This window comes from Molossus molossus, unplaced genomic scaffold (genome assembly GCF_014108415.1).
Source record: "Molossus molossus isolate mMolMol1 unplaced genomic scaffold, mMolMol1.p scaffold_m16_p_18, whole genome shotgun sequence".
In the NCBI taxonomy this organism is placed as follows: domain Eukaryota; kingdom Metazoa; phylum Chordata; class Mammalia; order Chiroptera; family Molossidae; genus Molossus; species Molossus molossus.
In genome coordinates, this window is record NW_023425353.1 from 60,991,387 (window position 1) to 61,011,785 (window position 20,399).

General features: G+C 54.3%; 1 protein-coding gene across 7 annotated transcripts in view; it reads right to left on the reverse strand.

The window, feature by feature from the left end:
• The window catches only part of ZDHHC3 (zinc finger DHHC-type palmitoyltransferase 3), a 44,409-nt gene that overhangs the window by 5,699 nt on the left and 18,311 nt on the right, over nucleotides 1–20,399 (reverse strand). For 5 of the 7 annotated variants that reach the window (XM_036266695.1, XM_036266696.1, XM_036266694.1 and 2 more), the window contains exons 3-6: nucleotides 13,192–13,316; nucleotides 8,187–8,283; nucleotides 7,476–7,557; nucleotides 5,192–5,322 (exon numbers count right to left, since the gene is read on the reverse strand). In XM_036266695.1, the coding sequence (XP_036122588.1) occupies nucleotides 5,192–5,322; nucleotides 7,476–7,557; nucleotides 8,187–8,283; nucleotides 13,192–13,316 (435 nt within the window). Of the gene's footprint in view, nucleotides 1–2,057; nucleotides 2,690–5,191; nucleotides 5,323–7,475; nucleotides 7,558–8,186; nucleotides 8,284–13,191; nucleotides 13,317–20,399 lie in introns of those variants that run through there. The other 2 variants (XM_036266700.1, XM_036266701.1) reach the window with 2 other exon arrangements.

Sequence of the window (20,399 nt, forward strand, 5' to 3'; positions counted from 1 at the left end):
CAGGTGTTCGCACCTGGGCCTCTGCACTCGGTCCAGTTGCTGTGAACACGAGTCTCCTAATTCCCCGCACCCTGTCGCCTTCCTCTTTCTCGCTTCCACTCTCCAGAGGCCACGTTTGGAAAGACTGTGGCCGTTACTGGCCCGTCTGCCGCGCGTGCCGGCATTCAGAGCTGCCCTGACTCCTGGGCCGTCTGTGTGTGGAGAGATGTCCTGTCACTAGACGCCTGGGAATACTGAGAGCTCGGGAAGGCCCATTTCAACCACTCGCTACACTGCAAATGACAGCCATGTCCCTCAGGCACTGTGCTCCCAGCCAAGGGCCTCCCATCTCAGTGACCAGGGAGAGGAAAGGCACAGGGACTCTTGGGGGTGTTCTGACCTTCTGAGCACATATCACTCTGAGCTTGGGAACTGGGGAACATACACTTTGCAGCAAAGGGCTCACGGACACCCAGAGGTAGAATCATACAGAATGTTGGCGGGGGCCTGTCTCTCTGGAAAGATAAATGAAGTATGCTCACGTAAAAATTTGACCTTGAAGATGGGGTATTCAGAGGGCATCCAAACACTTAAAAATGTTCTCTGGGTCCCAGTGTCCCTCCCGTAGCAGGAGGAGGGAGCCCCGAGGGGCGCGAGCAGGGCCAGGACCTCTGACCACTCTCGTGTCCTTGAGGAGCCACACTCGTCCACGAGACGTGGGAAACAGGTGCCATAAGCCAGATCTGACACAGCCCTAAGCCTCACGGCGGCACACAGCACAGCAGGGCGCAGTTCTTCGGTTAAACACCGAAGGGATGATGGGAGCTCCTTAAAGCAACACACCAGAACTGTGTGTGGAAGTTTTCAGCTATCTCCTCTGGCTTTCAGCGGGGTGGACAAGAAAAGGGTCACTCCCAGGCCGAACCCCAAGAAGCAAAGTCTGCAGATCCGATGACCTTTTCCATAGCAACTGACAACCCCGGAGCACAGGCAAGGGCTTTGGGCTGCAGAAAGCCAGAGGAGAGAGGCTAGCGGGGCAAGCTTGTTCAAGAGGGGGACCTCGTGTCCTTTAAAAACAAAGAGAAACCTCATTCAAGAGAGGGAGCATAAATAAATGTCCTTTGAAAGCAATGAACTGAACGCCTGAACACAGCAAACACTTAAGGCGGGGCCAGTCCCCGGGCCCGGCCGCGGCCACACCGCAGACAGAGTGCAATGACAGCAGGTTTTGGAAAACTTTTATTGCATTTGGTTTCCAGGTGGAAGCACGGACAGAACTGAAAAGAGGCGGCATGTTCCTTTCTGAACAATCCCGCAGCTAGATTCACAGTCTCCCATATCCACAGCTGGATTTAATAAATCTACCCCCACCCCCACCCCACCCCAAGCAAGAGCTAAAAAAGGTTTCTGTCCACTGCTTAAAAAAAACAAATCCATGTGTAAGAATTCAGATGATCAGTGTTCAGATTTCTGAGCTTTGCATGTGACCAGCACTGTCTCCTCACCAACCCCACAGTCTCCATTCAGGCCTTCCTCTTGCAAATGAGACTCGAAACAGGAAGTGCCTCCAAGGGAAAGGCTGTCCAGACCCAGCACCACAGGCTGAGGTGGACCTGCTCACTCCAGTGAGGGACGGCCACCCACCAACTCTGCCAAGTCAAGGGGCTGGAATGTCACCCTTACATCATGGTCAGCCCCAGGCCAGGGCGACAGTCTCCCAGGTCAGAATACAGACATGGGTACGTGCACATTTATGGGTCTAAATGTCAGAAAGTGCACCTGCTTTGGCAACTTACAAAACGAAGAGAGGGTTGATGGTGGGGCTGCGGCTGCTGAACCGAACCGGGCCAGGAGGCAGGGAGGGGCGAGAGCCTAAGCAGACTGACAGAGGAAAGTGGAGCCTGAAACTGCATCACTTTTTTCTTTTGATTGTGTAAGGCATTTTGAACCGGAAAGACTTCTTTCCTTCACACTCTTCCAAATGATCAGAGGGAATTTAACTGGTGACTCAGAATACAAATAAGACCCCTTTCATACCCCGCCCCACCCCCAGTCACTCCACACACCCCGACCCATACCAAGTACAAGGCAGGCGATTGATTTCCTGGATCAGGAGGCAAACCATGTCCACAGCGGGGAGGCTCTGCCCCTCTGTGCCACGGGGAGCATCCATCTTCGGCGCACCGCCACTGCCTCCTGGGCGGGCGGTCACAGCCCCGCTCCCCCGCAGGCGGCTCAGTTAGTAGGAGAGGGTGTGGCCGGGGGACAGGCCCTCCACGTTAGTCATGCCAGACAGACAGCAGAGAGGAAACCAGAGGCCAGAGAAGTGATTTGTAAAAGGAAAAAGAAGAGCAGCTTCGGTTGCCAAAAAATAGAAAGGATGATCTTCTAAAAATATAACATGGGGACATGTTTTTCTCTGCAACGCTCGGCCATTTTACTTGAGACGTAAAAAAGGTTTTGGAGCTGTTTAGCTTTCTCGTTTGGACACTGGCGAGAACGGACCGGCGCTGGGCTGTGCTGTGTGTCATGGCAACGCCGGGCAGGGTCCCTAGACCACGTACTGGGACGGGTCTGCCTTCCCTTGGTCTGGCGTGGCAAAGGGGCTGGCCCAGGCTAGAGAGAAGGGGTGGCCGAAAACGGCTTTCATGTTCATCCATTTTGTTTTTTTAGCCCATCTTCTCTCTTCCTTTTTCAATTGCTCTATTCCCTGAAAACAAGAACAACCACACTTCAGTCAAGCGCTTCGGGGCTGCGGGTCAGGGGAGGGAGGTCCGTTAGCCCGAGGTGAGCCGAAGACGCGCTTCCTTTTTAAAGCCGTACAGCTAACTACGTCATACATTTTCCTCCCTTTCTCCCACAAAAAGTGTTTTTTAAAAAATCATACTTTTTTGGGGGGTGGCAGATATTTTTAAGTCCCTCCAGGAAGGGCGGGAAAATGAGCAAATCAACAAGCACCTAGGCCCCTAGTCCGCCGAGGCGTGCGCGGTCAGCGGCTGATCGCGGGCGGCTCCCCAGGTGCTGGGCCGAGCGTGGGCGTGGCCTGCCGGCGTGGGAGCGGCCTGCTGGGTGTAGGCGTGGCCTGCCGGCGTGGGAGCGGCCTGCTGGGTGTGGGCGTGGCCTGCCGGCGTGGGAGCGGCCTGTTGGGTGTGGGCGTGGCCTGCCGGCGTGGGAGCGGCCTGCTGGGTGTAGGCGTGGCCTGCCGGCGTGGGAGCGGCCTGCTGGGTGTAGGCGTGGCCTGCCGGCGTGGGAGCGGCCTGCTGGTGTAGGCGTGGCCTGCCGGCGTGGGAGCGGCCTGCTGGTGTAGGCGTGGCCTGTCGGGTGTGGGTGTGGCATGCCGGCGCGGGCGCGGGCGCGGCAGTGCCCTGAAGGCTTTGGCTCCGAAGCCTGAGCTGGCGCTGTCAGCCAATGAGGGCTGCTCATTTGGGGTTGGTTCACAGGAAGTGTGAAGTTAGCAAGACCACTTTGCAGACAAAAAAGTAGGAGCGAGTCAAAGGCAGCTCTGGCGCGGTCAGACCCGCCAGCCTGGAGGGCCAGGAAGCACAGCCGAGAAGGTGGAAGAGGAGGGACAGACCCGGCCAGGGGAAAGTCACCAGAGAAGGAAGGAGAGGGTTAGTACAGGTCAGAGGGCCGCAGAGGCACCAGTCAGCCTCAGTCACAGCAAAAGCCTTCCCAGGGCTCTTGTGGGGAGAAGTGTGACCCCAGGCCACCTCGACAACTGTCACAGAGCCTTCATGCCCCAAAGTCTCACAGGAAAAGTGGGGGCTGCGGAGAAAGTTGGTCAGTGGGCGGGGCCAGAGCGCGTGCCCTGCCAGAGGACCGGAGAGAAGCAGTGGTCTGGGGTCTGTGCCAGGGACTGTGATGGGGGGGGGGGGAGCAGCGGGGGGGGGGCTTAGGGGACAGCCGGGCCTGCGGCACTCAACCTAGGGACCTGGGAAGGAGCGGTGAGGGGAAGACCCTGATTCCCATGAGTTGTGGGGCCCTCCCTTCCTTTCTTCTTTCCTTTCCAAGGATTCCTCCAGGGGCAGAACTGCTAGGGCCAGGGCCATAGGAGTCCCCCCCCCCCCAAGACTATGGCCTGTGTGGCCTGGCAGCACCCCAACAGCAGGCGAGCAGGTGGGGCCGGACAGTCACCTTGGGCTCCCTGATGCTGTCCACAGAGAAGCTGGTCATGTTTACTGCATGGATTCACAGCTGGATCTGCCACTGGCTACTATTTCTATAGATACTCTTTTGCAGTATTTCTTATAAAAGAAAATGTTGCTGAGAGCCCCCCAACCTTCTAAATCATCAGAAACTTCCACAGGTGCAAAGGTGGTGCCTTGGCAGCTGGGAATGGCCTCAGCAGCTCTGTCCTCAGCTGAGCCTCCATCCAAGGCTGACTATGGGTGGCCTGCAGCCCCCCAACAGGGGCCCTACTGAGAGATGCCACCTGAGGAGATACTGGGAAGCCAGGATGGACTCGTGACCTCACGACTCTACCTCTCCCTTCTGGGCCCCTTACAGGAGACCTCAAAGCCAAAAAGAGAAGAGATGCCCATATCACAGCCATGGGTCAACCATCTTGAGGCTCCTGGACACCTCAGGAAGGTTGGAAGGCAGTGGCAGTGGCGCCAGGGGAGTGGGCTCTAGCCCAGCAGCTTCGAGGCTCCTGGAGGAGACGCTGTGAGCAGGTGGAAGGCAGGGCCAGGGAGAAGTAATGGACAGGACCAGAGCTGGGCCAAGCAGAGGTGACCCAGAGGCCAGACGAGAACTTGCTGCCCACTGCTCCAGGGGCTCAAGGCAGGGCTGTCTCCTGATTGTCCACAGGACCTAGCCATGAAGTCACCTCCTCTGGGAGGCTGACTCTGCCCTTATCATCTGGGTTACAGAATCCTTTGTCCACCACTCCATCTCCAGGCCTGTGGCCCCCGGATGGCAGGTGTCTCAGTACCCAGCAGAGTGCCTGGTACAGAGCAGTGCACAGACAGAACCATCACGGGAGGATGGAAGGACCTGTGACGAAGGGAACCCATCACCAAGGCTGCTGGCCCGTTCCTGGTGTGACTTGCCCTACCAGCCCCAAAGGGGAAGGATTCGTGTGCACGAGGATCAGTGTCACTGCGAACGGGAATGTGCCTGCTCACCGGGTATGGCCCACAAGCAGCCCTCCCAGCACTACCTGCCCTGGGGCCACCCCCAACCCCAGGTGGTGGGCAGGCCATCTGCTTACCGTCTCATCTGTGCAGATGGAGTGCACCTGGGTTCCAAACATCACCGACGTGAAAATGAGGAAGAGCAGCCCCTCAAAGCACAGCAGGATGAGGAGGATCACCGTGGTGGGCGGCGAGAAGTAGCTGCATTCTGAAAACAAGGGGCACGTGGGGCTCAGGGCTGCGGCTGCCGCCCATTGCCCCCAGGGCTGCCATTCTGCCTGAAGTCCTGCAGATCGGTCCTCCTGGGTGCCATATGTCTCTGGCCTCCAGGACCTGGTGAGGATCCTTCTGCCCACACCTGGCTGCACCAACACCCCATACGGAAGCCCTCCTCAATGGGCTGGGCCCCTGCCAGGGCCTCCCCTCCCTCACATGCACCAGTCCGTGCTCACTGTTCCTTCCCCCACCAGCACGATGTCTGTCCCAGAGCCGGGCACAGTGCCTGGCACATGAAAGGAACCAGAAAAGGGCTCAGGGCGGAGGCACGAAGGCCTGACGACACCACAGGGAGACCCTGACGTCCTCAGAGCACACTGCAGGTGACCCAGGTGGAGGGGCCTCAGTCCCCTGGTGTGGCTGTGAGCGTTCTGGGCATTCCTTTACCCTCTCTGCTCAGGAATGAGAGAGGGCAGGTCTGGAGGGTCACTGGGGAGCTTTGGGATGTGAAGCTCACTGGGGGCAGCGTGACTGCTGGGCTTGAGCCGGTGTGAGCCAAGCGCCACAGGAGTGCCCTCTCAGGACACCTGCCTCATTGAGCTAGTCAGTCCCCAGGCTGCAAGTCTCCGCGGAGCCAGCTGGCCACAGCAGGCACCTTCTCTCTCCTGGCCCCTGCAAGCCCATGCTGACCTGCGGTGTGACCCGAGGTGAGTCCTTGCCCCTTTTCTGGTCTCACCTCCCTCCACTGTAGCGGGCTTAGGGCCGGGGAGAATAAAGGGGGCAGGTGCAAACCGTGAACACAGGAGGTGGGGGGAGCCTCTTATGTGGTCGGGAGCTAGAGACACTGTCCCTTTGACAGCCTCACGAGGTCTGAGAAACCGCAGCCAAGACGCCTAAGCAGCCCGCGCGTACAGGAAGAGTGTTCTACAGGACAGGGAAGTGGAAAATGGGCCCATCGAGGGGAGAAACAGTAGAAATAGGTTGTTTGTCTCAGATCATGTGTGTGAGGGATCTAGCCCAGCAGGCGGCCTCTCTTAAATCCTTCAGCATCTATTAAAAATTTCTTATTTTTATTCTCCTTTTACATTTCATTTATTTATCTTTTTCAGCATCTATATTTTCCCTCAGAATTTATGTAATTTTCCGGTTGGAGTTCCTTCCTTGGTATTTACACGTTTAAATGGGGTACTTCTAAAGCAGGAAGAATTTGTCTACAATCTTAATGTAAATTGGTAATCAGGCAGTTAAAAAAACACCACAAAAGGCAAACAAATTAAAACAAATCTCCATATCCCAACCAGGAAGTTAAAAATGAATTTCTGCAAGACTGGAAGTGACCTTTGAATGAAGTGCTTTGCTTAAGGAGATGGGGACAGAAGTTCTCTCTGGGCCTCACCCCCTCGCCCGGGGCTCACCTCCTCCCCGGGGGGGCCTGCCCTCTCCCCCGGGGCCTGCCCTCTCTGCGGGGCCAGCCCTCCCTGGGGGCCTGCCCTCTCCCTGGAGGCCTGCCCTCTCCCCGGGGCCTGCCCTCTCCCCGGGGCCTGCCCTCTTCCGGGGCCTGCCCTCTTCCCGGGGCCTGTCCTCCCTGGGGGCCTGCCCTCTCCCCGGGGCCTGTCCTCCCTGGGGGCCTGCCCTCTCCCTGGAGGCCTGCCCTCTCCCCGGGGGCCTGCCCTCCCCGGGGCCTGCCCTTCCTGGGGGCCTGCCCTCTCCCCGGGGCCTGTCCTCCCTGGGGGCCTGCCCTCTCCCCGGGGCCTGCCCTCTCCCAGGGGGCCTGTCCTCCCTGGAGGCCTGCCCTGTCCCCGGGGCCTGTCCTCCCTGGGGGCCTGCCCTCTCCCCGGGGCCTGCCCTCCCTGGGGGCCTGCCCTCCCTGGAGGCCTGCCCTCTCCCGGGGACCTGCCCTCCCTGGAGGCCTGCCCTCTCCCCGGGGCTTGCCTTCCCTGGGGCACTCAGGCGAGAGGGTCTGCCCCACTCACTTCTCTACTGTGGAACTGACGTCAGGGGGCTGCTTTTCCTTCCCTGGACACAGGTTTGCAGATCTACTAAGTTGAGGGTGGCCCTGGCACACCACAGCGGAAACAAAGAGCCCACCCACTCGTGTCACATGCCCCACCACCCCCAGCGGGAGGAGAGCCCTGGTTCACTCACTTGTCCAATCTTCTTCAAAGCAACGCAGAAAGTGGATTCCCACCATGATGAGGGCATGCAAGGAAATGAGAGCTATGTACATCTGAAACGGGAAAGCGTGCGGTCACTGTGAGAACCTCCTGGCTGCGCAGGCTCTCGGGAAAGGGGCGCTCAGACCTCCCACGCACCAGCACTCAGGATGAGGAACGACCAGGAGCCGGGCCACACAGGAACGCGGCGATCCCCGCACTGGCCCCCCGCCCCCAGCCCCGGGTCTGAGGTGAGCAGCCATTCACTGGGAGTGTGTGGACAAGAACAGAGACAAGTGCCCGTCACCAGGTGTGACCTGGGCTCCAGGTGGGCGGGGCTCCCTCGGGGTGCTGCAGGCCTGCTGCTGCTTCTCACTTGAGAAATCAAGGTGCTGTCTGCCAACGGCCCTTCCGGCACACTGAACACACCCCACCCACCTGCAGCTGAGGAGAGCCTCCTTTAGCTACTCAGAGTGGACACTGAGACTGCAAACCCAGGACACGGCCCTCGCTCACAGCTACTCAACCCGAGTCATTTTCTAGGTGTTCGAGCGAAGGGCGTGGAACAGGCGGGCCCTGCTGAGCCAGGAGAGCGGGCAGCAAGGCCTGCATGGCAGCAGTACTATTCTAGAGCAGCAGAGCACACCGTGAGCTGGGAATTTGGGGACTAAGTGCTGTGGGGCGGAATGGGAAGGGGACTTACTGTAAACAGGACGAAGTACTTCTGGTTGTTCTCGCCCACACAGTTATTGACCCAGGGACAGTGGTGGTCCATCTTCCGAATGCACCGCTTACAAACACTGAAACAGCCCACAAGGCAGACTGTTAGGGGTGCCCTGCAGTGGCAGGAGGGCCCACGGGGAACACAGACTCGCTCTGGCTCCACTCCTCACAGTGGCCTTCTGCTAGGTGTGTGCTGCAAGGGGCCGGACGGCAGTCAGGACCCCAGGATCGCAGTCATTCTCCAAGGCCTCTTGTTATACATAAAAATGGGACAGCACTGAGTGGCTGCTCTCTTGACGTGACACGGAGCTGAGAATGTGGTTTACTAGGATAGAATGAAGCAGCAGCTTCAAAACCTTGACAGGATGAGATGGGAAACGGAAAGCAGCTGCTCCCAATTCCCCAGAAAGACAAAAACCCAGCGGGTGGGGTGCAGCTTCTCAGCAGAGGCTCCAGGGACGGTGGCTGCAGCAAAGGAAAGCCAGAAGCGCTGCGAGCTGGGTCACGTGCAGAATGTCTCAGGGCAGCAGAAGCCCCACCTCTAAGGAACTTTCAGCTCTAAGATAACATCTACTTTGCCAAAAAAGCACCAAAGTCATTTGAGCTTAAGTGCTGATGTGATGATCTAATGAATCTGCAAATTACTGCCCTGGCCCATGTGGCTCAGTGGACAGTGTTGGCTCATGCACTGAAGGGTCGTGGGTTCGATTCCCGGTCAAGGACACGTACCTGGGTTGCAGGTTCGATCCCTGGCGCTGGATGGGGAGAGTGCAGGAGGCAACCAATTGATGTCTCTCTCACATGGATATTTGTCTGTCTGTGTCTGTCTCTCCCCCTCCTTCCCATGCTTTCTAAAATTCAATGGAAAAAATATCCTCCGGTGAGGATTAACAACAGCAAAAAATGTGCAAATTACTAACTTGTTATTGGGATCATTTTTGGAAAGTTTCAAGCTTATTTGGTGGCAAACACCCTCCCTACCCTTTGGACAATTCGAAGTGAGAATGTGAAACGAGCGCAAGGCCAACGAGGCTTGAAAGCAACTGTCCCCCAAAGCCATTAGAAAGACCCACTTGCCAATAGATGGGGACATGGAAACTGTGTTCTTTTCAATTCATTCAAGGAGGCTTCTTCACATTCATCTTGGGGGCATTTGTTCAAAATAGTTGGAAATACTATCAATACAAGCTCAGAAATAATACAATGACATTTCTTTTTTGAAAGTCCCTTAGTTCACACCAGCTTTTCTTTGCACTAGTTTCTATAATGAACTTATCTCAGGTTCTTACAGTGCACAGTGGGTTGTGCACGTGGACCCTGCAGGGTTGGCCTCAGGCCCTGCTTACAGGAGAAGGGCTGCATGGGTTCAAAGGGTGCCGGCCGAGCGCTGGTCTGGCTGACAGGGCAGGGGGCGCGTGGGAGAGACCCCTGTGGTCTCAGTGTCAGTGTCAGTGGCCTCACAGTAGACTCTCCTTCTGAGTGGTCTGTGCTCCAGAGTGTCCCTGGGGCCAGGGGGGCAGGGTGAGAAAGGGAGGCAAGTCAGGTACCGGCAACCCCATGACCTGATCTCTCTTTGTATATGTGTCACTAATTTAAAATATACACGAGCCCTGGCCAGGTGGCTCAGCTAGTTGGAGCATCGTCCCGCACACCAAAAGGCAGTGGGTTTAATTCCCCGTCGAGGCATGTATGGGAGGCAACCGATTGATGCCTCTCTCTCTCATTAATGCTTCTCTCGCTCCTCTCTCTCCCTGGAAAAAAAAGGAAAAAAAATTAATAAAAGATATCCTTGAGTGAGGATTTAAAAAACACACACATGAATGATAGATGAGGTGGGCAAAAGTAGGTTTACAGTTATGAGTATGTGAGTTTATTCTCATATCATGTGTATTACGACTGTAAACCCACTTCTGCCCATCTTGCACTTCAGTTGGTAACACCTGTTCCTGGGACCAGAGACAAGGGGACGCTAAGAGTGATGTTCCCTGCACCCTGGGCCTCAGCCAGCAGGCCCCAAGTCCCCTCCACGGAGCCACCACATGAGCCCATTTCTTGCATGACCTTCGCGGGACAATCAGTTCTGGGGTGTCTCAGCCCCTCCCTGTCGGGAAGAAACTCCTGAGGGGCCCACCCCCTGCTCTAGCCTCTTGAGCGGCTTCTCTTCCGTCGCACTTATTTCAAGAGGTTCAAGTGGTGCTCTGCGGCCTGTTTGCTTGGCAGAGGTGCCACTGGCCGGACAGCCCTGGAAGCTGCCCAGGAGCCGACGCCAGCTCTGCCAGCAAACCCAGCCTTTGCTCTCCCAGCCTCGGAAGAGCCCGGGCGCGCTGGGAGCGCTGTCACAGGGGCCATTGTCAGCTGGCGGCCCGTCAGGAAACTACTTGTCCCTCGGGGCGCAGGGAAAGTGAGTCCAGCCCACTGAGAGCTGCAAAACTTGGTCCAGAGTGCGAGTCTGCTGTTTGCAAAGATGCGGAGTGCCCAGATGGCACCCCTTCCTCTGGCTTACGGAGTGAGTTGTGCAGAAGCAGGCTCCTGGGCCAGGCGGTGGCGCATGTTGAGTGTGGGGGGTCCATTCACGCTGGTGGCTGAAGGCACTGTGTAGAGGCTGACACCCCACAGCTCATAGAACACCCAGCCTGAATGGCTCGGGCTGGGGCCTGGAGGTGGGTCCTTAAGTGGGTCAGGGAAGGACCCTCTGGGCCCAGGGTGGTGACTGCCCACACCCTGCCAAGCCCTTCCTTGGCACTTGGCCCCAGAGGAGCTGGCTGAGGTTCTCTTGCCCTCTCTGGGTGATGGCCCACATGGAGACAAAGCATGTCCGTGACATCCCCGCGTCGCTCCCTACAGTGGCATTCACCAAATGGCACCACAGTGGACAAGTGTACCTGCCCTGCCATGTCTAATCCACCACTACAGCCCAGAGCCAGGTCCAGGGCCCCACTTAGCAAGCGTCGGCCGAGTGCAGGCTCTGACTTGGCGGACGGGGAGGAGCGAGCCTGGATAGGGCTTCCCCGAGGCAGACCGGGCTGCCCCAGCAGGAACGAGAAAAGGACACAGCCAGAGGTCCCAAGTGCTGCCAAGTCGTGTTTTCGTCTCACATTTCTTCGCTATGATTAAAAGTGTAAGCAAAAAAGGCATCTGCCACGTCCTGGTCCCGCTCAGAGACAATTCTGGGTGAGGTAGTGGAGAGAGTACTGTGCTCTCAGAACTCCATTTGGGCTCTGGGCCAAGAAACCTAGCTTCTCCAAACCAGCTCTGCAGAATTAGCCCTGATGTCTCTCACGGTTGAGACAATGTATATACAGAGAATGCTTTAAAAACAATTCTAGAGCTACAGAAACTTTATCAGTAATCATAACCACGAGAAAGACAAAACAAGAATCTGGCAGATGCCCTAAGCAGTCCATGACCGTCTCAGCCTCAGGGTATGTTTGTGAGGGTTGTGGGGAAGGTTAGGAGGGGGTGGCCTTTGCCAAGGTCAGAGGTCTCCACCTCCCTGTGCAAGAACCTAATGCATAAACTTAACACCTAGGCTGTCCACTTCACCATAAACAGCTCCCTGGGGTTCGAGCATGCCTCTCCTTAGGGGAAGGCCCACGGCGCAGGCTAGGCTGGAAGAACACCCGCAGGCCCAGGTTCGGGCAGTGTGTGGTGGCTGCCAGCACCCAGAGTGCAGGGAGCTGTCCATTCCATGGGCCCGCCTGAAGGAGAGGAGCTGAAGAGCTGGGTGCAAGCACCTCCCCAGCAGGCAAGACCGACAGCTTCCTCTGGCCAGGCAGCAGCGTCTTGGCTCCAGCAGGCATGAACCCGACTCTGTTCATCCAAAACTGCGGGTCCCCGACGGCATGCGCCACCAGGAGCCACCCCAAAGGAGCAGGCGCCAGCACAGTTCCTGTGCCAGGAGTGGGCGGCACACAGGCACCCTCCCTCGAGCCCACAGGATGTGTACGAGCGTGCAGGAAGCTCTCCCTTGGATCGGCCCGGGACGGGTGAGGTGGTGGCTGTGAGGAGCACGCCGGGCAGCAGTGGCAGCCAAGGGCTCGGAGAGAGCGAGACACCACCTCGCCGCTAGAGCCTTAGTACTCATTCAGGGAGTCATCCCTCCAGCAAAGCCATCTCCAAGAGAGAGCGTGAGGACGAAAAGACAAGGAGACGGGGCTGAGGTGCCCAGGACACCAGGTGCTCAGCAGCTGACCATGGGCCGGGGAGCTGGAGGCTGACGCTCTCCCCTGAGAGGTGGGCAGTGAAACCCACACAGAAATGCCCCCTTGCAGTCGCTCACAGCCTCAGACTGGCACAGATGACCTCTGACGTCAGGAGTCAGGTCACTCCTCCGAAACCTCCCCCCAACACCCAGTCTGACAAAGGGACCAAGTGAATGTTTGTATTTCTGTAATTTAGCATTAAAGTTCCCTTGTAATGGTCAAGTGCAATTTTTAGCTCGATGTTGTCAAAGAAATCTGAAAACCAAAAGGGAAAAATCATCACAGGCAAGAAGGGGAAATGGTTTATGGGCTGAATCTACCATGTCATGACCTCTTGAAGTTTCTTTTAAAGAAAAGCCTTCAACCAAGGATGACCCCTTCACTTCCCTGTAAAAGTTAAGAGAATGGTCCACCTCTTAAATGGGTCAAGTACTAGACATTCACAGAATGGTCTCCTAAAGCTTTTTCTCAGTTGTCCAGACCAAAGGAATAAAGCTGTGACATAGGAAGAGCAGGAATCTCCTGGACTTTACAGATCTGGAAACTAAGTCAGAGTCTAGGGCCTGCGTCCTACGTCAGGTGTGGCAGAGCAAGTCTTGAGACAGGTGTCCTGAGCCCAAACCAAATGCCCTTTCCCATTTAGTAAGCTCAGGGGATCAGGAGGGAGACTTGCAGTGGGCACTTGGTGCCCAGAGCAAGGGACATTCAGAAGTCCAGTTGCTGATGCCCCCGAGGGGAGGTGTGTGTGTGTGAGCGCGTGCGCGCCCAGTGGCACGTGTATACCTGCAGTGGTGCGCTCGGTCGGGCTTGATGCTGCAGCACTTGGGGCACTTGTACACCACCTGGCCGGGCTTCAGCTGCAAACTCTCGATGAATTCTTTAGTGGCATTTCCTTTGGGCACTGCGCCCTGTAAGAATAAGGAAAGGCGTCAGGGTTGGGGCAGGGGTTCCACCAGTGCTGACATTCCAGTGGACACAGTAATTTCAAAGTAGAGCCACACAGGGACGGGAGCGTTCATCCCAACAGGTGGACTCTGTTCGGAATTACACTGCACGATGAATCCTTATTGACAGTTTCCCGAGGAAACGCCAAAAGGTGAACACATAGGTGCTTGTTGTGTCGTCCTTACCCTTTCAACTGTCTGAAGTGTTTCATTAAAGATTTTCTAAAAGTTCAAATAGAAGTAGAAAAAGCCCAGCTGGTGTGGCTCAGTGGTTGAGCATCAACCCATACACCAAGAGGTTGCCGGTTCGATTCCCGGTCAGGGCACATGCCCAGGTTGTGGCCAATCCATGTCCTCTCTCATCAATTGTTTCTATCTCTCAACTCCTCTCTCTAAAATCAATAAAGAGGGAGAAAAAAGAAGTAGAAAAAAAACCTGGTCTGCAAAATGCAGTCAGATGCCAGAAAAGCCTACGACAGAAAGTTCAAAGCAAATAAACGTTGGTCAGCAAGCACTATATGGTACGTACAATGCTATTTAGAATAATAGTTTTACATGAAATATGCCATAAGAGTACAGTCCACAGCTACTGACACAGAAAACACCTATAACAGATTGTTAAAGGAAAACATAGATTTCCAAATAGTATGTAGAATATGAGCCTGTTTTGGTAAAGATTTTACATATCCATATATAAAAAGACAAAGATATATTCAAAAGTATTAATGGTTATCTCATATAGTAGACTCACAGAAACATCTTATTTATTTGACTATATTTCTTTTTTATTTTAAGATATTTTTCTCTATTTATTTTTAGAGAGAGAAGAAGAGAGAGGGAGAGGGAGACAGAAACATCGATGAGAGAGAACATCGATGGCCGCCTCCTGCATGCCCCTCAGTGGGGGTTTAGCCCACAACCTGGGCATGTGCCCTGACCGGGAATCAAACCGGCAACCTCTTGGGGCATGGGTCGACGCTCAACCACTGAGCCACACCGGCTGGGCTTGACTATATTTCTCAAATGTTCTATTATGAACATGTGGCTTTTGCAATAAAAAAACAACAACAAAACAACCTTATTAAACATACAAGCAAAAATATACACCTCAGGAAGGAGCTACCCAAAGTAGGAATATGACCAACTTTCCTGAAGTTTGTAACCAAAATGCTGTGCGGCAGCTGAGGGCCCTGCTGGAGGCACCAGGGCAGGGCCAGGTCTGGAAGGCAGGGCCCAGACCACCCAGGTGAGCAGACTTTAAAGGGGCCTTCGAAGGACACTAGCCCAGGCAGAGGAGAGGGTACTACAAACCCCAAAAACAAAAACACTAAGCTATATACCTGAAACCAATACGAAATAAAATTGAAAGTAAAAAAGCAGAACAAAAACCCCGGAAATGTCCTGTGACGATACAATCTACCGATTACGTGAAATGGAGATGTATGTGGAAATCTCTGGCTTGAAAGACTGAGTGAGCATAATTAAAAAGAGAATAAGAAAAAAAAAATTTAAACCCAGAGGGCCTTACTTTTAATTCTCTTTAATATAAAAAGTAATTGAGTTTGGGCAATTGTGTGACCTTATGGATCCTGAGGCCACACAAGTGTAACCGGAAGTCATTACTGTCACACGTCCCGAGCAAAAGCACTGGGGAACATCGTTCCCCCAGGGAGACAAGCAGCAGGAACCTTTTCCTGAAGGGAGGCCCAGCTTGGGGTTTGCCCCGCCCCCATGTCCAGAGTTTAAGGTCCAGCCACAGAACTTGCTGGGAAGCAGGAGGCCCGCAGGAAGGGCCAGGAGAGGAAATCCCTAGCTGCAAAGGGCTATGGGAGCGCGCACGTGGTGTCCTCCCAGCCTGCTACTCCAGCGAGATGGGAGGCAACACGTAAGAGCTCAGCCCTTCTAAAAGTTGGCCCCTCCGCGGGGGCTCCATCTGCATAACCCTCCTGGAAGCCTCATTCCCATCCAGGTCAGACCCCATCTGCCCCTTGACCCTCTCTCAGAGCAGACACCAGCTGGGCCCCAACACGGAGGCGGCTGTCACACGGGCACCTGCCAGGCTCTGCCTCAGATGTCTTTTTTCTTTTTTTAAAAAAAAGAATATGCTCTTTTGGGCTCATCTCCATGGATTTCGGACTTCCTGTTACTAGTTCACAGGAAGGAATTTGTTCCAGGCGATCGGGACAGATGGGGAGAGGCAGGGAGCGCAGGCCTGCTGAGCCACTGGTCCTGGCGGAGTGTGCACCCCCATCCCGAGCGCCCTCCCGCCTCCATTCTCACACAGCTCACAGGGATGTCTGGAAGCCTCCATGCTGCAGCCTGGCAGACCCCTCATTTCCAAATAGTACTTGTTCGTGATTTTTAAAACTATACAGATGAGAAAATTAAAAGGGAAAACCCACTCTTTGACTATCTCCCAAAGATAAGTGCTATTAGCATTTTGAAGTACATTCTTCCAGTCTTTTCTCTGTGCACAGAGTAAGCTAAAAACACTTTAAAACATCTACAGGTCCAGCCCTGGCTGGTTTGGCTCAGTAGATGGAGTGTCGGCCTTTGGACCAATGAGTCAAGGGTTTGATTCCGGCCAAGGACATGCACCTCGGTTGTAGTATCTGGGTTGTAGTTCGTCCCAGGCCCTGGTCGGGGGTCCTGCGGAAGGCAACCAATCGATGTGTCTCTCTCATATTGATGTTTGTTTTTTCTCCCTCCCTCCCACTCTGTCTGAAGATAAATGGAAAAATATCCTCGGGTAAGGATTTAAAAAAATCTATAGATCCATAAAAATGTTCACATGCTTCTCAAGTATTGACCTGGTCTCATGTGGAATCCGGTCATGCCCAGGGGAGGGAGGAGTAATACGGCTCGATCAACCATTCTCCTCGGGAGCTGCCCAAACTTCCACTACTTCCTTGACCCCTGCCCACTTCCACTGCTCGTTGGGGTTGCTGGGTAAACCCCCTTCATAGTCCTCTCTGCCCAGCCCTGCCCCAAAGTCCCCTTCACAGACCAACCTGAAGCCACATGCACTTGCTGTCTCCGCTCACCTCTCAACCCCCCTTAGTCACTGCTCTCTGGCACCTGTCACCTCCACACCAGGGAGGTGCTCTCACCAGGTCCCCCAGCAACCAACTCCCTATGGCCAAATCCAAAGGCTGATTCTTCACTCTCTTCTCCCTCAGGTCCCTCCAGGAACACAAGGTCCTCCTCGCTGTCACCCTCTCCCTGGCTGCCGGCTCCCTCTGGATCTCCGCCTCTCCCTGTCTCTCAAGAACCTGCCCATCCTGGACACTGGTGTTCCTCAGGGTTCTACCGGCCCTTTCCCTGTATGTTCTGTGTCCCTCCCACCCCGCCCCGCCGACAACATTCCCCTGTCACCACCCAGCGATGCTCAAATTGCCAGCTCCAACTTACACCTCTTTTGGAGCTACAGATAATTCCACCTGGTTGTTCAAAATGCATTAAAGCAAATAACACTAACCTCCCAAATCCAACACACTAGAACCGAACCCATCACCTTCTCTCCAACTGTTCCAGGAAGAAATCCAGTGGTCACCCCCAACTCTTCTAACCCTTGGCCCCCGCCCCCACCTCCTCTGCCAGGTTAATTTTGCCCCAACTGTGCCTTGAACCATGTTCTCCCCTCCGAACCACTGTCATGGCCTGCTTGAGCCCCATTCTCACGTGCCCCAGACACTAGAGAATCTGCTTCCTAAAACACGAATCTGATCATTCCTTCTCCTTGCCTGAAAGCTTTCACCTGGCCTGAGTCCAAGCTCCTGGGCAGGGCTCAAGCAAGGCCACCACCACCCAGCCCTGGGCCACCAACCTGCGGTCTGTCTTCCTGACAGGCCTGCGGTGGGTTGCATGGCATTTCCAAAGGCACTGCCCTCAGGGACCCTACCCTGCTTTAGCACCTCCCCTCCAGCCTGCCAGGCACCTCCTTGCCTCCTGCGCCCAAACCAACACCCACTCAAGGATGCCTCTTCTGCCTTCTTACCAATGGCCCCAGGCCACACCCGGCAGAACCCATCTCATGGCCTTTGTGCTAGCTTGTATCTGTCTTGTAAGAACTATCGTTTAATTACACCCTGATCTCTCCTACATGACTGTAAATTCCTGGAGGACAATGTCTTTCAACTTGCAGCCCAGTGAATGGCCCAGGGCCTGGCATGGAGCATGTATTCAATAAATTCAAGCTAAACAATGAGGAGCATCCAACAGACATTTATTGAGCACTTATGAACCAGGCACAGCTCCAAGTCCTTTACTGTATTTGCCAGTTAACTCTGACAATAAACCTACGAGGTAGAGACTATGCTATTCCTCACTTTATAGGTAACTAAAGCAAAGAAGTTAAGCAAATCCCCCAAATCCTGTGGCTAATAACTGCATTCAGACCCAGACAATCCAAGTCTAGAACCTATGCCTCTATCAGAAGGCAACATATATTTGTCAGATATATATATATTTTTTATCCTCACCCAAGGATATTTTTCCATCTTTTGTACAGATAGACTGGGAGGGAGAGAGAGGAAGGGAGAGAGAGAGAGAGAGAAACATCGACGTGAAGGGACACATCGAGTGGCTGCCACCCGCACGACCAACCAGGGCCGGGGACAAACTGCAACCGAAGTACGCGCCCTTAGCGGGAACCGAACCCGGGTCTCTCCGGACCGCAGGCCGACGCTCTAACCGCTGAGCCAAACTGGCCAGGGCTGTCAGATATTTTTGTTAAGTGATTTGAAGAGACTTTTTAGTGCCTTGATGACATAATGTCATTCTCCTGCCAACGACTGTATCAGCACACTAGCTCTGACTGGGACAGGCCTAGGGGAGTAAGGCTGCTTCGGGGTGTCAGGGTAACAGGAAAATGGAAAACGGACACAATGGAAAGCCATGGCTTTCGCAGAAAGGCAGGAGGTAGGTCATCCCCAACTGGTAGGCTCTCCCCTCTGGAGCCAGAAAGGGATGTCGATTGGCATCTGTAAGTTGCTCAGTGGCAGGTACGAGGAGTTGCCTGACGCACAAGGAAGCACCCTGCTCAAATGAACCCCGAGGCAAGTCCCCGGACCTTGCACGGGGAACGTGGCAATACCTTCTCCTGGCCAGGAGGACCTCGTGCCATTCCTCTTCTGTGTTCCCGAAGGCCGGACATGCCGCCATGCTTCTGGCCCCAGTAAATACTTGCCACCTGATTCTACACAGCGTGTGCTCAGTAATGTCACCAAGGGAGACTCCAAAAGGAATACCACCTGCTCACTGAAGTGAGCCCTGATGGTTCCACAGACGCATGTGGCAGCTGGAAGAAGAATGGGGGTCCGCAGAGGTCTGAGGCGCCACGTGAGTCTGTGTACAGCCAGGAGTTCACCGGGAAGAGAAAGGGAGGGAGGGGCAGCGGCAGGCAGGCAGATGTCTTTTCTTTTCCTTAGCAATGTGGTTAAATTGAATTGATTTATAGTCCTCCTTTTCTCAAATCTAAGATTTGAGATAACTTAGAAGGAAGCTAATAAATTATTAGGTCCAAAGAATGGAGGGGTGAAGGTGCTGATCGTGGGGGTTCACACCTGCTGTGATTGTGTAGTGGTCGGCTTTGAGCGTCCCGGCAGCCAGGACAAAAAGAAACAAGCTATGGCTCAGCTGTAAGCGTCTTCTGGGGACAACACTGTCCCAGATCTCAGTTTTAAAGGAAATCAATCCCTCAGGAATCCTGAAGGAGTTCACAGGGTGAGGAATTAAAATGTGCTTGTAACTGGGAAAGACAAAGTGGTGAAATCGGAAGAGGGAGGAGAGGAGAGAGAGGGGTACCGACATAAAGGTTCTGAGCCCAGGCTGCCTGGGCCAGGGGAGCCACCCTGAGTTCTAAGCATCAGAAGTGTTTCACGAGCAAGGAAAGCTCCTGTGATGACATTGCACGACCTCGGAGAGGGCAAGGAGAGGGCATCTGGTGTCAAACACCAGTCTGGCTCCTGCTCACCCACACTCATGCCACCTCCAGGCCAGCCCACCTGCCAAGCAAGGCACTGACACTCAGAGCGTCTGTCCCCTCCCCTCTCTTTACAGGCCTAGCCGTTCTTCCCTTTTCTGAAATGGCAGTTTCACCTATGAGGGGCTTGCTTCGACATCTGTCATTTCCCTCGTCCCTTTTCTGCTCCAGCTCTACGTGGGTCCATCTACTAAACGGCCACTGAAGGATCCAGAAAGTGTGGCGGCTGCAACTGTTTTGATGTTACATTTGGAATAAGAATTTCAAAGCTGGAAGTGGTACAGTAACTATTTGGGGGAGACTGTAAGATCTTTCTTTTTCTTTTTTTACACTAGTAATACTAACCAACCAAAAATGATATACAATGTATATATTGTCATACATTGTTTATAACCTTAAGATGTAACTCTTTCTGAAAGTTAAAGGCAACATGAGATACAAAGCATTATAATCTTATTAGGGAACTTAGAACCCTGCAGATGCCTTTCTAAAAAGACTCCTCCCACCCCCTGTGGTTTGGACGTTAATGAGGTTGCAGCATTAATGAGGAACCCCTAATCTGCTTTCTGTTTGAGATCTGGGACCCGACTCTGCTCCTTGGATGCCCAGGGTGCCCCAGGGGCTCCCTCCACCACTGCAGCTCCATCCCTCTTCGTTTAAATACTGGGTTTTGCATAAGGTGTCATGTGCTGGGAAGGGGTTAGGCAGGTGGCAGCAGGAAGAGCTGGAGATGAGCCTGAGATGTGGCCTGTCTGTGGAATATATTTCAATTGCTCCCTTTACAATGGTAGATATTTGACAGATGCATCAGTTTTCTTTGGGGTGACCAGCAAAACACACCCATGAGAAGTTGGCTGGAGTCTGGGATACAGACTACGGCTCTCACTCACTTGGGATGGGAAGCCCAGCAACACACCATAGTGAGAAGGCCCCTGGAGACAATGTGGGGGTAAAAGAACACACACACATGAAGGCAGCAGAAATGCCAGGGCAGAAGCTCCCCTACCCCCAACATCCAGTTACCAGATTCACATGCCTTCTGAAAACCAATGACCTCTACACTG